Consider the following 16,815-nt stretch of genomic DNA (forward strand, 5'->3'; position numbering starts at 1 on the left):
ATAACACATTAGTAATAACTATGCATTGCCCTAGACTGAGGAGGCTCTACTCAGGGGAGAAAATACTTCTCTTAACCTGTGTTTGGGGATTTATTTTCTGGCACAAGGCTGATTGTTTAAGGCAATCAAATTAATATAGTAGCAGTAACTATTTTAAAGCTTGAGTTCTTGATTCCTGTTATATGGCTTGAGATAAGGAATTTTAAAAGGGAAGAGATCCTTCACATTGCTGGGTATACAAGGTAAATAAATTACAGGGCTGCTAGGTAATTACAGTACAGATGTAAATGAGCAAGCTGTGGAAAAGAATTATTATTATTAATCTTTCTATCTACATAGCAGTCTGAAAAAGGTGGTACTGTAGGGGGCCCGTGGAAAAAATGGTATGTGATCTTGTAATTAAAGACTATCGTAGTGCATATGAACAAGGGGCCAAATTAAAGTGAGAACATAAGAACAGTCATACTGGGTTAGACCAATGGGTCCATCTAGCCCAGTATCCTGTCTTCCGATGCCAGATGCTTCAGAGGGAATGACCAGAACAGGTCAAGTGATCCATTCCCCGTCGCCCATTCCCAGCTTCTGACAAACAAAGACAAGGGACACTTCAGAGCATGGTTTTGCATCCCTGCCCATCCTGGCTAATAAGCCATTGGTGGACCTATCATCCATGAACTTATCCAGTTCTTTTTTGAACCCTGTTATAGTCTTGGCCTTCACAACATCCTCTGGCAAAGAGTTCCACAGGTTGACTGTACGTTGTGTGAAGAAATACTTCCTTTTGTTAGTTTTAAACCTGCTGCCCATTAATTTCATTTGGTGAGCCCTAGTTCTTGTGTTATGAGAAGGAGTAAATAACACTTCCTTATTTACCTTCTCCACACCACTCATGATTTTATAGACCTCTATCAGATCCCCCATTAGTCGTTTCTTTTCCAAGCTGAAAAGTCCCAGCCTTATTAATCACTCCTAACATGGAAGCAGTTTCATACTCCTAATCATTTTTGTTGCCCTTTTCTGTACCTTTTCCAATTCCACAGTATCTTTTTTGAGATACAGGCAACCAGATATGCATGCAGTATTCAAGATGTGGGCCATGGATTTATATAGAGGCAATATGATATTTTCTGTCTTATCTATCCCTTTCCTAATGATTCCCAACACTCTGTGACTATTGCTGCACATTGAGTGAATGTTTTCAGAGAACTATCCATAATGACGCCAAGATCTCTTTTTTGAGTTGCAACAGCTAATTTAGACCCCATAATTGTATATGTACAGTTGGAATTTGGTTTTCCAATGTGTATTACTTTGCATTTATCCACACTGAATTTCAACTGCCATGTTATTGCCCATTCACCCAGTTTTATGAGATTCCTTTGTAAAGCTTCACAGTCAGCTTTGGACTTAACTATCTTGAGTAGTTCTGTATCATCTGCAAATTTTGCCCCTCACTCTCTACCCCTTTTTCCAGATCATTTATGAATATGTTGAGCAGTACTGGTCCCAGTAGAGACCCCTCAGGCACACCACTATTTACCTCTCTCCCTGCTGAAACCGCTTATTCCTAATTTTTGTTTCCTATCTTTTAATCAGTTACTGATCCAGGGGAGCAATATCTTATCCCATGACAGCTTACTTTGCTTAAGAGCCTTTGGTAAAGCACCTTGTCAAAGGCTTTCTCAAAATCTAAGCATTCTTTATCCACTTGTTCACCCTAGTCCACATGTTTGTTGACCCCGTCGAAGAATTCTAGTAGATTGATGAGGCATGATTTCCCTTTGCAAGAACCATGTTGACTCTTCCCCAACAAATCGCATTCTTCACAGGCAACCTACATTCTGACATTTCCTAATTTTTGCGTGTTCAACTCTGTGACCTTAATAATGTTCTTTTAACACAGATTTTTGTGCAGGTAATTTTCTAGGTTTTAAAAAAAAAAGCAAACTGAAAAAACTGAAAAATTCCTTCACGTGGCATTATATTGACACCCACACGCGTCATCATCATGGTTGGAACATTAGATCCACCACTCAGATCTCTGCCACTTGAGCTAATGGAGTAACTGACAACAGTAGTAGATTGTCATTCTCTATGTGGGCTAGCAACAGAAGGGAATGAGACACTTTGCCAGTGGGTTTCACCATAGAGGAATGGTGAGACTCAGAGTCAGACATCATGGGTTCCATTCCAGGTCTGGAGGGGAGTGTGTTCCAGTGGCACAGACTCTTCTGCCCTCTCTCCACCAAGTGTGACTTCTACTCCAGCTTGTCCCAGTCTTTTCTTTTCCCCATGCCTGGCTCATCATCCCAGTCCCATTCTCCCCACCTATCTAGTCCCAGTCTCCCCCTCAGAGTCGCAATATCCTCACCCAGCTAGTCCCAGTTCCCCCCCTTCTGAGCTCAGTCTCCTTCCACCCTACTGGCTCTGCCCCCATTCCCATTTCCCTCCATGGCTTGCAATCTCCTTACCCAGCCAGTCCCAGTCTTTTCCCACCTCCTTCTCCCAGTCCCAGTGTCCCTCTTTCCCAAGGCACCTTGTCTCAACTTCTTTCCCCAACCCCTGTTGGTCCAGCTCTTGTCTCGTCTTCATTTGAATCAGGCAGCTTCCACCTCCCCACTGCCTTGGTCCAGGTCATTGAGAGCACAGAGAGAGAATCTCCTTGTTCTTAGTTTAGGTGCCTAGAGCTGGACCTAGCATGACACTCAGCAGCCCAGTTGCAGGGAAAACTCTGCTCTGCCCCAGATAGACTCTTCCTGGATTTTAGCAGCTAAATTTCCTGAAGTCTGTACTGAAAATGTGCGCTCTACAATTTTTCAAAGGCTTATATCTTGGCCAAATTTTAGCATATTTTCCAGGGTATGCAAATGCACATCCATGACACAAAGGCCACTTCCTGCCACATTTCAAATTCCTGCTCCAAAGCATGGGGGCACTAGAGCTTTTTAAATAACAGATCACCAGAAAATGTTATAATGAGCAAAACAATGTCTTTTCCCCAAAGCTCATTCTCTAAAACAGCTGAACTATTTTGACTAAAATCTTCCAAAAGAAATCAGTCTGAGGCAGACACCACACATGAAAATGTTCAGCTAAAATGGTTACATACTGGCAAAGTTATAAGCAACTGAAAACAAGGTCTTTATAGTGGAAAGTGCTGGACAACATTACAGTAGATGGAACTACCAGCCCTGCCTAGAATATACTGTGTGTTTTGTATTTATGTTTTGCACTTTGGGACAGAGTCATTTACTCAGCACCTTTATTTTTGTATTCATTTAAGATTGCTTCATTGTCCATACAGCACAGGGGAGACAGAAACTACTATTTTAGATCCATGTTTGTTTTAAAAATACATATGCACTATGGGGGGCAGGGGCAATCCTATTTCACTTTCCATGGCAGGATAGAGAATGTGTGTGTGTGTGTGGGGAGGCAGTGGTTCATAGCAGGTGATCAGAGAAGGATCACAGCTGTATGCATCTATAGCCTACACAAATTTCTATGGTGTATGCACACTCCTGACTTTTCCCCTGTACACACCAACTTTGTACCATGGAGTGTAAGGACAATATATGGATGTGGTATGAACTGAGTGCAAGGATGGCACTGGGGAATCCTCTTTACCCCCAAAATCCAGCCACAATAGCCATTTGGAGCAAAAATAATGACTCTTCTTCAGTCACCAGAGTAACCAGTGATAAGTACCTGGGACAGCTGGTGGTTAGCCTTCTTCCAGACACAGCTCTTTAGTTTTGGTCAGTACAGGATTTGGCCTTTAAGTGGAGCTCACACAGCTTAAATCATTAATAGTTTTCTAGCCAGAACATAAACCACCCAGACTCATATACTGCACCTATTTTGAAACGCTCTTTGGTTTCTTATCCTAGTTAACCAGAACTTACACATGCACACTGAACATGCTACTGTTAAACTCCAATAGGTGGCAGCAAATGCTCTTTCCTCTGGGAAATATGCCATGTCCACTCCTCTGTTTAATTGAAAATAGGGATTTCTGTGAGCCAAAAGAATCTCCAGTCCCTTGCATATTACAGATAAAACTTTATTGTGTTTTTACAATCAGATCTGATGTGAAAGTTATGTGATAAACCAAAGCAACCATTTTCCTTTGCTTAAAGAATACTGAGCTAAGTCAATATCTGACTTGTCTGTGGTTAGCAGTAGAGCTGTGCAGAGAAAGGGAATTCCATTTTGCAGAGGATTTAGATATTTTGAAACTTGGGTTCCTTTGGATTTGGAATGAAAACCAAAAATTTTGAAATTCTCTATAAATGGGAATGCCCTGAGCTCCAGTGCAGCCTGTGTGGTGAGCTTCTCTAGAACCATGGAGCCTGGAAACCTTGGTTCAGGGGCAGTCAAATCAAGCCCCTCTCCCCCCACCTTCCCAATGGTTGCATTTATAGCTTGAAATTTTTATTACTGTGCAATGTAAAATGCCCCTGAAATGGGTGACGCCACTTTGGGCCTTTAAAAGCTGGAAAAGCGGCACATCCTTTGCAGTGGCACAACCTCCCCCCTTTCCTCCCTCCTTCTTTTCTCCTTCTTCTGCAATACTGGTACTCTGCATATATTCCATCTGGAGGCCAATGTTAGTTCAGGATTGAACATGCCTTTGACATGGAATTATGGACTGGGGCAAAATTTTCAAAATCCCAAAGTGACATAGAAGCCTAAAACTCCCTTTTCAAAAGTGACTTGAGCAGTTAGGAGCCCAAGTCCCATTGACTTTCTCTGAGAACGATGTAGGTTCTTAAGGACTAGATTCACAAAAGGACTTAGACACCTAACTGCCTCTTTAGGTGTCTGAATCCAGCAATAAGGCACCATTAACACTGACAAAACCACAAAGCTACCACCTAACCCTATATGCACATCAGTTTCCACTGGTGAGCTTGAACAAGCTGCCTAAATCCTGATGCCACTGAGCTGCTTGGCATCCTGGGTCACGCCTCACCGCCAGTGGGATTCTCAAACCAGACAATTGCATGCCTATCTTGCCTGCAGGGCCCAATCCAGTAGGCATGCTCTGAGTACACCTAACTCAAACAAAACAAAGGACAGCCAGGGCGAGCACGTGCACCCCACATTATAGCCAACAGCCCAGATGTTAAGGACACTCTCCCTTATTTGGAGGATGGCCTTGAACACAGGTCTCCCAGGACAGTTTCCTAAACACCCAGGATATGGGGTATTCTGGGATAGGGCACTCTCAGTCTCTCCTGTTGAAGTGGTTCCACTTTGTATAAATAATTAACTCTCCACCAAAGCAGGGATTTGACCCTGACTCTCCCTCATCTCAGCTGAATGCCCTAACTACTGGTCTATTGAGTCAATCTCTTGCTTTTTCCTCTCTCTCTGTCTCTGGCCCAATGAATATTTAATTATTTATACAACATGGAATAACTTCAACAGGGGACATAACTGGGGGTGTAAAAGCACTTTTCTGACATGTGGGAGAATCTGGATTCATGTCTCTGAATTTCAACTCCAAATCAGGCAGAGCAGGGATTTGGAAACAAGTCTCCCACATCTCAGGACAGTGCTAAGCACTGAACTATGAGCTACAGTGGGTGGGGAATCTCCGTCTCTCTGATTCCAGGAGAGGGTTTATGGATGAGAATCCCAAGTGGAGATGGACTCCTCCCTGCCTGGCTTGCTGGCTTCTGAGAATTCCTTACTTAGGCACCTTGTTCTCCCCCTACACTAAAATTGGAGCTCGGATGCCTAATTCATACCTAATAAATAATGCTTAGCTCCATATTATGGTGTTTCCAAATTACTTGTGTCTATTTCACAAATCATATAGACATAGACACACATTTTCTATGTATATACACACACACACACACAAATAATAATTGTGTGTGCATTGATTCACCTCTATATACCTAATTCAGTAAATTACTTTTGGGAATAATGCTACCTTTGCTTTAGTGTATAGGAATATACACTTCAAATATATTAAAGATATGTATATGGTAAAATAAATGTTTGCTTTATTGAACACATTTATAAATACTTTTCTTTTTTAAATGTTAATGTAACAAGCCTTTCAACTGTTCTCGTGTATGCTGGAGAAGCCAATTGCAGCTCTAGGGATTCCCTATGATTCTGGTAGACAACTTATTTGTCTTTCATCCTCCTCTTATCTAAAAACCATTGCCTCCATTCAGTAACTATTGTAGGGCAGTGGTATTCTTTCCTGAAGAGCTTCAACCAGACTAATGGAAAAGCACAGACTAATCACAGAGTGACATTCTGACTTGTCATGATGTTGCAACATCACACACAACATCATGATGTTCTTTCATCACACGAAGACGAAAACATTGCAACAGGATATCCCCAAGGTATTGTGATTATTTTGTAGCTTTCTGCTGCTTCATTTGATGCCATATCCCTTCTCTTTCCATGCTCCCTTTCTGGCTGGTGGAAGGGAAGGCTAAAAGGGAGTTTTTTCTCGATCTCCCTTCTTCTAAATTTATTTATTTAATGCTTCAGGGAAAGGAAGAGATTGCTAATTCTTCTCTGTTTGCCTGTTACTTTCCCCATTGCTTCATGTGTCATCTCTGTTTTGTATATTCTACGTAAGGCCAGCTACATTCCAAGCCATGACATAATAAAAACTGCTTGATGGATCTTGAAGAACAGAATATGGATTGAGAACAAGAGGTTGAGTATCACTGTGCTCAGTTAACACTGTCTGGTAAATGAATTGTGAGTGAATTCTAGTGACTAAAGATTGGCATGAGCCATGAGTTCGTGTGGTTAAGTCCAGAGTTCTGAATAGCCCATTACTGATAGGAGTCAGTCATGCATTTAAAATCTGGATTTTGATCCAATTTCAGGAATGCTTAGGTCCAGCGTTTTGGTTCAGGCCCATCTCTTCTAGTGACAAAGTAGTAATTCTAATGACAACAATATAAAATTAACGTATCATCTCCCAGTCTTTACCTGTGAAAAAATAGGAGATATGCTTGTGTTTTTAGCATAAATTACACATTCCTGAAAATCCTTAAAGGTCTGTTTTTTGAAGTGTGTAAGCAGATGGAGCATCTTTCGGCAATGAAGCCTAGGGAGTATGCAATTCCAGAACAGCGTGGAAGCAGACAAAATAGAAGTATTCTTACTCAGAAACTGAGAAAGTGACTGCAAAATTATTACCTGATTTTATGTAATTATACACACACACACACACACAGAGGTGTGCAGATTGCTAGTGAATAATGGTCTTCATTACAACAGCCACCACCATATTTGGCACCAATTGGAAGACTTGTTGGAAGTCTCAGCTGGGAGGCCAAGGACTTAGTGGGTAGGTGAACGTGAGGTAAGGATGGAGGCATATTGGCAGGGCACAGTGGATAATCTTGTACTGTTACTGCCTGTGCTTTATTACTTCTATGGATATAGAGAGGAATTCAGGGCCTGATTCTAGTGTTACACCAGTGCAAATTGAATCAATGGGGTTACACTGATATAAAGTTCACATGACAGAATCAGGCCCTCAGAACCTTGTCAGCTCAGCAAACAATATATTCATTTAAAACTCCATAGTAAAACAAAGTTGAAAAATTGTTAAAAAGAGACTTCTTTCCTTCCCTAGTACAGTAGTGACAGTAGAATCAAACACCACCATCCCCCAAAAACAAATGGAAAAACCCTCATTGATTTAAATGGGTTTCTGACTTGGCCCCAAGAAGAAAATAACTATTTCATTTTGTTTTATGGTTTTCTCTGTAAAACTGCAAAAACTTGCACAAATACTATTGCAAATCCAGTCCATGAAGTTACATTTCTTATCAGACATATGAAGCATAAAGATAAAATACCATATTGCATAATATCGACTTAGTACAGTATAGCCAATACAACTTTAGACCCTTACCCTGCAAAGACCTATGCACATGTTTAACTTTACAGAATGCGAGTAGTCCCATTGAATTCAATGGGACTACTCACTGTGCATGAAATTAAGCATGTATACAAGTCTTTTTATGGTCAGGACCCTAGAGCCAAGTTGTGTTCTGCTACATCAGTGAAAACATACAGTATCTCCACTGAAATCATTGGAGGTACTAGGAGTAACTGCCTAAAATGGAATTTCTGTGTAGTTATTCATTACACCTTTATGAATAGCTAAACTAATCACTGCATCATACATTTAGTTCAGATAGCAATGTACACTAAAGAAGTAAAACAGGTTTTGCCACATATTGTAAATTGTGGCCAGGAACACAAATTAATTTCCTATTTAAATGTCTGTACATTTTGAATTATGATGAATTACATTGTAATTGACAATTTTCCTCTTAGGGTCAATTCTTGAGATCCTTTCTCAGGTTTTACTCAATCCTTATTCAGTTCAGTTCTAATCTCACTGAAACTAGGCTTTGTTTGGATAAGGAGAGTAAAAACCATGTACTGACTTCATGCTTTGACCGCCAGTATTTATTTTTCTAATTTATGAGTCCAGCCTTACTGATTTATTTTGGGTCTGATTTCTCTCACACAGTTGCACCTATTTTATACAAACTGACTTCAATAGAGCTATTCCTGATTTGCACCAGTATAAGAAAGCACACAGTCAGGCCCATTAATTTTAAAAAGCCCAAGAAATTTAAAAAAAAAATAGTAGCAAGAACAGAGGGAATGAAACAGAATTATTTTCTGTTTTTACTAGAAGGTGGCTGCTATTTCTGTTCAGAAAAATTTCTGGTCCAGTATAACTGAGGTACCCTGTAGTCAAAGATATTTTCCTCTTCTGGGAACATGAGCTTGGCTCTCAAATTTCTGCTCTACCTAACTTCAACAGAATCACCACCAGTCTCTCACTGAACACCATAGAGAATTCAGTCAGCAACTTCTGTCAGAGCCTCTCTCCGCAACAACTATAGGCACATTACTTTAGGATTGCAGTTAGTCCAAGACACAAGGTAATGATGGTAGTGCCTTTCTCCACACTGGAGAACCAGACAGACAAATCCAAGGTTCAGGAGTGTGGTGGAGTGTGTTCTGAGGTAAGTACCCACCTAGACAGTGGCAGGATCATTTCCAACCTCCTAGCTATGTCCCAAAATAGTGGAATTCCATAAGCCTCTCACCAAGAAGGGCAAATTTGTTCTTGCTTATTTCAGCCTCTTTCCAAAGAATACGTCCTGGAAAAATCCTTCCCCTCAGGATCCAGAAAAGCATACTTCCGTTAAAGAGATTTAAACTTACATGGAAATGACCGGGGGAGAGGGGGAACCTTGGCTCCTCCTCCAAGGAAGGAGAGGTTACTTCATCTGTCTCCTGAGTAGATCAAGAGGAATGCCATTCTCACATACATTTTAATCTTGAGGAGCCAAATGACTTCATCAGGAAGTTGTCTAAACTTAAGTAATTGCTAATGTTAGCTCAGGGAAAGTATTAAGAATTCAAGCAGTCCAAGAAAGCCAAAACAGGCCTGAATATGCTACTAGAACTCCATTTTTTGTGTGTGAATCAGCTAGAGTTGGCAAACTCATTGTGTTGTGTTTAGTCAGGTGACAATTATTCTGGGTTTGATCTTGGACTGGGAATTTCCTTCTCTATGAGGCAAAGTGATTTGTTCCTCACCATCATGAGAGAATTAATCGTTGAATAGTCTCAGTAATACAGATCATGTACCTGATCCAGGATAAAACTCTCAACAGGAGATTTCTGGTATTGCATTGGGACAAGAGACACCATTCTATAGATTACCCGATCCTTCTTTCCAGCACCTCCAGAGTATCTCTCAAGTGGTGGCTACTCATACAGTATGTAGGATGGAGCATGAATCCAATTGGCTAATGACAAACCCATATATGTTAGTCTAACAAACAGAAAATAATGAAAGATGCAAATACTATTTTGGGTAAATGGACAAGAAATGAAAATAAAAGATAAATATCAGCATCTGTTTTGGGAAGCTGTACTGGTTCAGAGGTAGAAAAGAATCTCACCTATCCACCTTGAAGGTGATTCATTTGTCCAATGCTTTCCAGCACCAGTAGTGGCTCAGTCACTCCACTGTACCTGGGGGCATGGAAATTGTATTCCTAAATATTCCAGATGATGGATTCCCCAGTGAGAACCAATCATGGACCTTTTCATCTCACAGGGGATTCACTGGGCAATCCCTTACTCCAGTAGATACAAGGACAGAAAAGCTTAAGTACTTGATATGTTCTCCCTCTCAGGGTTAAGGATGACATTACCTGCATTCCTACCCAGTCATTTTATCCCCCAAAGTCTCACAAAAGGGGGAGGGGACAGAACTAAGTTCAAGCAATCTATCTATCTATCTAACTAACTATCACTAACTTTGCAAAGGATGATCAGATGCATCATTCTTGAGGCACAATGGATAAACCCATCCTTTCTTCCCATTTACCAATCTGGACCTCTTCCCCCAACGTCTAATATTACTCCCAAATCCAGAGACACTCTTCCAAAAGGTTTGTCATCTGAAGGGCAGAACTGCAAGACAATATGAATAATATGCTCATTTGTGAGCAAAATCCTCCATGTCTAAGGCATATTAAATTACTTGGAATATTTTTTCAAATAGTGCAAGCCAAAGAATGTCATTCCATCCCAGTTCTCAGTAGCATAGATTCTCCTTTTTCTGCGACAACTCTTAAAAAGATAAATGTATGCTTTGGGAGCCATTAGAGGGCCTAGAGGGCCTGTGACTGGAAAGAATTTTGGTTACCACCCCTTGATCATGAGGTTCTTCTTAGTTATGAACAAATTAAGCCCTTGAGTTGGTAAAGCATGGTTTTTCTGGGACCTAAATCTGGTTGTCAAAGCCATGTGCTATTCTCCTTTTGAGCTCCTATCTACAATATCCCTAGAAATTCTCTTCTACAAGGTTACTTTCAGCTGTCTTCTATCAGTTCCCCTTCCTCACCCTATACCATGATAAAGCTGTCCTCAGAAGGGTTTCCAGTATCCTAACTGAGGTAATGTTTGATTTTCCAACAATTTTTACTTCCTATTCTGATACTCCCCCTCTTAAAAAAAAATTTTTACCCTAATCCAACATGCTCTAGGCCATTAAATTTTATCTGCTCTGCATCTCTGAAGGCCTCATCTTCATGTCATGGAATGGGGACACTTGTTAGATGGATTATTGAATGTATTTCATTGGCCTATCAATTTCTATTGGATAGGATTTTTTATTATTATTATTTTTTTAAGATTAAGTCCCACTCTACCAGGGCTGGGCAGAACAAGAAGGTACCTCTGCAGTCAAAACCATGACAGCAGCAACTTGGAAGGCTCTAGAGACCTTCTCCAAACATGACAGACAAGCATAGCATCTTCAGCTAATACTGCCTTTGAATGTCAGATCCTTATGACAGCAATTCTCTGAATAGTATACTTCCCATCCCCTACTTATCTCTGGGATCCTACATGGTCTGATGGACTTAGAACTCTTCTGTCTAAACTGGAAGCTCCATTGAACAGAAAGGGAAATTTTCCTTAACTGTAAAATGGTTTTCTGTTCAGCAGAGACAACAATCTGGAACTCTCTGATGACCTGCTAATTCAGATGGGAACTCCCCCCTGCCACCTTTACAATCTTATCTTGTAAACAGTGTCACTGTTCAGGTTGTCAGAGTAATTTATTTAATAGAAATTGTGTCTCAGATTGCACAGAATTCTTTATAAGTTCACAACCTTTTAAAATTTCTTTTCTTGCCAAGTGGTTAAATGAAGCATATGAACTTTACTTGCCAAGAAAGCAATTGACTGTGCTACCAACTGAGGAGAGCATTTGTAGTAGCTAGAAGGTGGGTGGAGGGGAATCCTTAATTCTGATTGGAGGACACACATGGGCCAATCTGGCCACAGAGAACACCTATCTATCTGCATTGTGATTGCTACTGAACAGAAAGCCATTTACAGGTGCTGCCCTTTCATGATATGAAGATCCGGAAGAACTCCAACTCACTGTTAATGGTATGATCATTTAATCCATAGGCAAAATAACTATATTCCCCTGTGTTTCTGTAGGGTAAGAAAGAATAATTTTTCCTTTTCTATTTAAAGTGTACATTTTGAGTGCCAAGCTGAGTCCTATCCAGGTAAAAGTTAGTTTGTTTGGTGACTCATACATCAATGTGCACCCTTATAGGTTAAAAGTTAATTGAACTCAAGTGTACAAAGTACAGTTCTTTTCTCAAGATGGAAAATTGCCATTTGTTATGGGAGGGCGTTAATAAGTGTGTGGCATTTCTTTCTGATGTTGGGGATAGCTGGGGATTAGCTCAAATGGGCAAGGAGGATTGTCTTCTTGTAAAACAGAGGTGGAGTCTGCCAAAAACTCACTATGAAACCTTTGCTATGTCACTGATGGCCTAGGTTTTAATAGGTAGTGACTGAACAAACGTATTGTAATCAATAAAAACTGCAGATGCTCAGGAACTTTGAAAATTGAGCCATTCCTGTCTCAGTTTCCATATCTCTGAAATGGATCTAATAATATGATATATAGGTCATTAAATTTTGCTGAGTGCATATAGATCCTCTGATGGAAGGGCCTAGAAAAAAAGTGAAGTATGGCATTAACAATATTGAATACTAAACAAAATCATTAATGGATAAATCTTCACTGTGCATGATTCAGGCTCTTGTTGACTCCAGGAGGCTTAGTTTAGGTTAAGCCCCTGGTCTTTGAAAGTTATATAGGAAAGGTAATTCAGGCCACTGTTTTCAGGATAGACACATAGCAAAGCCCTTGGCCACTTATAGCCAGATCCTCAAAGGTATTTAGGATCCTAATTCCCGTTGAAATCAATGGGAGTTCTGTTCCTAAATACCTTTGAGGATCTGGACTTTAATGCCTGATTTCAAACAAAGTATGGGAATTAAAGGCTGTTCCCAGACTTCAGGGTATGAATCAGAGGATGTAGCCAGTTAAGTAGTCTCTGTCCATATTGTTCTTCCTAATTTAGGAACCATGTGATTTGTCTGATGCAGAGTGCACATTTGGCATGCATGCAAAAATGGGGTACTTGTACTGTATATTGCTGAATGAAGACTGCTGAGGACAAAACCCTTCTCGTGAACAGATTTTTTGTTTGAAAGTGCTGCATTACTAAGAAGATTAGGATTTGTGGAATATGAATGGATTTCTCCTAAAAATGGGTCAGAGTGTTCTGAAATTTTTAGGGCACTGTCATTTAAAAGGAGCAAGGTTAAGTAATGTCCTACAATGGAATTAGGCAAATTATTGCATTGGCATTTTTAGTTTTTTTCAGTCATTTTTGTCCCCTTGCCACCCATGATAAATTTAATAATTTCAGTGGAAAAGAGCTCCTTAATATAGAATGGATAAAATACATTCTTGGCTAGATCTATTGGACAGAGCCAATTACCAAGTAAGTAAGTTTATGCCTGCATCCTGTAGATATAGTCAGACTGGTAAGAGCAGTTTCCCACCCATCTCCTTTTCCACCTATTGGGGAGGACGGGGCATATTAGCAGGGTAGAGGAGGTGGAGAGAAGCTTACAGTGTTGCTATCCATACTGTACCTGTTCATTAATAGAAGACTTCTTCAGGTCTATCAATCTGGTGTCTTTCCCAAACACTTGAATTCTCTCTCTCTCTCTCTCACTCACACACACACACACAGCTACATGTAGGGTGACGTGTTTTTAGAGAGCTGTTCCTTATGCTGCCGGCAAGTTCTTGTACTCTCTCATATACTAACATGCTAAACTGTATGCCAGTAGCCCAACAATAATTCGCTTCAGTTTGGAAATGAAGGAAAAGGGCTTCTGTCATTGATATTCAATTATTGTGGTTATATTTGAGGTTTTGTTGTTCTTAGGAAAGAGGCAGTGGCTGCTCATTATCACTTCCTGAGAGGCCTTCTTCGCTCGCCTCTCGAGCCATGTCCCTCGCTTCACCTGTGATGTTCCAACCTGGCCCTGGTTACTTCAGCAAACCAGCAGCAGCAGCTGACAAGCCTGGCAAGAGATTGACTCCCTGGGAAGCAGCAGCCAAGTCCCCTCTTGGCCTAGTGGATGATGCTTTTGGCCCCCAAAACATTCAAGAATCCATTGTTACTAATGTAGTATCAGCTGCTCGCAGGAAAACACTCCCTGAGCCACCGGATGATTGGAAACAAAGGGTTTCCTGTGTGCCTCCAGGCCCAGGTGTTTATGCTAGCTTTGCATCATTTGGAACGAGGCAGTCTGGTATCACATCCCCACCAAAGAGCAGCATGTCTGCCCCCAACTCCACTTTTCAGCGTGGCTCTCAGCTTCAGTATGCATATTATGGTCAGCGATCCCGAACGGATCCTGACATGATGTCCATGGATTCCAGGTCCGACTACTGCCTGTCAATGGCCAACTCAAACTACAATCCACATCCAAGGGGATGGAAGCAACAAACATGAAAGACAGAAGAACCTGGCATATTTCCTTCCTGCCAGCTTCACCAGCCTTAGATCACAGTTGGAGGAGTAAAGTGACCTGTCTGAATAGCTTCTTGCTGGCTGACAGTTTCTGAACTGAAAGAATGAGGAAGTTTTGTAGAAGGGTGCAGTTTTCATGATATTTCAGGGGTTTCAGTTCTAGACTAGATTCCATTTTATTCCCAGGCGACAGGTTTTTTGTTCGTTTTTAAAAAGGTCAAATTTGTGTAGGTGGGATAATCAATGTGCTTCTGACAAAGCACATGTAGAAGCTTTAATTGGACAGAATACAAAAACATTTACAGATGAGTTAATGAAATTTCCAAAGAATGAAAAAGCTTTTTAAAATGAAATTTTCTGGTGGGATCTGTAGTATTTCTGGGTATATTTGATATCTGAATTTTAGGACACAGACATAGCCAGACTTCAGAAGGTTATTTTTCCAATGGAATTCCAAACTTTGGAAAGGTTTACTCAGCATATTGATCATATAATTTCTCTGTAGAATTTTTTTGTAAAAAGGGATTCTTGCAAAGTAAATCTTAGTTTTACTATGATAAACATACAATACTTCTATAGTCATTTTACCTGAAGCTCTGGTACACATTAACATATGTTAATATGTAATCATGCAGTTCAGAGGGATTTCAAGGAAGTTAGGGGGGTAACTCTCCATTTTAAGCTTTGGCTGTTGTAATTACCCACCCTAGTTTGAAAACAGCAGGAAAGAGAGTGATGTTATTATGAACTACTGATATGATAGTTGGATAACAAAATGAATCGGAGAAGTATTTAATATAGTCAGGTTAAATTTAAATTGGGTTGCAAGTGACCACTGTAATAAACAATCAAACAAATACATGTCAGTCATGTGGGGGTGTTGGATGACAACTATGTTTATTTCTTTGTGAAATGTTTAACTTTCTGAACATTTAGTGCAGCAGATTCTGCTACTAGTAGTTGAATACTTGAAAGGCTTTAGATTTGTAGTCTCATTTTGGAAGACCAAAATAGGTTATATAGCAAGGACAATTCATGTTACGTGCAGGAGGTATGCGGAATATGGTTTATGATAAGTGTTACATGGTCTGAGTCTAGTTAAGGCAACACATATTTGGAGCGTTCTTAGAGTGTTAAAAAGGTCTTGATGGAGTTGGAGAGATGGTAAATAATTTTGTTACTGCTCGTACATATCTTACATTTACAGTTCATTTAGTTAATAGCAACATATGTGGCTAAGCTATATACTACAAGCTTACTGGGTAGTTTAGATAGTGTTCGGTGTTAAATGAATACCCAGTTTTACAGAGCGCACTGCACCATCCTCAGTTGTTGGACATTCTTCAAATATCTATCAAGCACGGCCACTTGAAAATATTGCTGAAATATAGTTGAATAGCTGTACTTAAACCATATTATAGGTGTAAGCAGAGCAATTTGAAAAGAAAATTAAAATTCACATGCATAATAAGAAAGCGTACACAGAAACCAGGTTATAAACCAATGTAATATTTTTTCTGCAAGAGGCTGACTTCTTATCTGGTTTCTGTTTTGAGTTGTATCCTTTATGTTGTTATACTGGGAACAGAATTAAGCAATGTTCAGAAAAATAATAATTTGGCCAAATGCAACTTTAGGGGAAAAAAGCATTTCACTTTTCAGAATCTGGAAAATAGCTTTGTATTTCCTTTGAAAATAATATCATGCATCCTAATGAAGTATGGAAATGCATGGTTAGAAATAAAACACCTACACCACATTTCCAAAAATGCCCATATTTTAAATATTACAAATGTTATGAAACAAAAATTATACTAAATGAGGGCCCAGTGCTGCAAACATTTACTGTAAACTCACTTGCTGTAAACTTACTCATGTGCCTAAGTGTTTGCAGGATCGAACCCTAAAAATGGAACAATCCCTATTATATATATATATATATATATATATATATATATATATATATATATATATATAAGGCCCAGAATACTTCCAGATGGATGGTTAGAAGAATACCTATAATTTTTATACACAACTTTTCATCACTATCCTATTCAGGGCAGGGGCTTTTACACTTAAACTGATTCATCTCCCACTAAAGTCAGTAGAAAGACTCCCATTGACTCCAGCAGGTGCTGGTATTTAGTAGCACCAATTCTGTGGCCATTACTCAGGAAAATGTCCATGGAATCAATGTCAAATGTAATGAGCCTGAGTAAAGGCTGCAGGATGAGCTGCAGTACTGCCCCTCCACACATCACCCTGTATAGACAGGAAGCTGTGTGTTACGTAGCTGTCTCTTTGGCTGCTTTAAACTAGGGTAAGTCAATTCCACCTAAATGAAACCTAGAAGGTA

At 40.0% G+C, this 16,815-nt stretch overlaps 1 protein-coding gene across 1 annotated transcript in view; it reads left to right on the forward strand.

The window, feature by feature from the left end:
* The window catches only part of SYNPO2 (synaptopodin 2), a 117,019-nt gene extending 102,578 nt beyond the window's left edge, over positions 1 to 14,441 (forward strand). Inside the window, exon 5 of the mRNA XM_077814417.1 lies at positions 13,869 to 14,441. Coding sequence (XP_077670543.1) covers positions 13,869 to 14,441 — 573 coding nt within the window. The remainder of the gene's footprint in view (positions 1 to 13,868) is intronic.
* The last annotated feature ends 2,374 nt before the right edge of the window (positions 14,442 to 16,815 follow it).

The sequence above is a fragment of the Eretmochelys imbricata genome, chromosome 4 (genome assembly GCF_965152235.1).
Source record: "Eretmochelys imbricata isolate rEreImb1 chromosome 4, rEreImb1.hap1, whole genome shotgun sequence".
NCBI classification, from domain to species: Eukaryota; Metazoa; Chordata; order Testudines; family Cheloniidae; genus Eretmochelys; species Eretmochelys imbricata.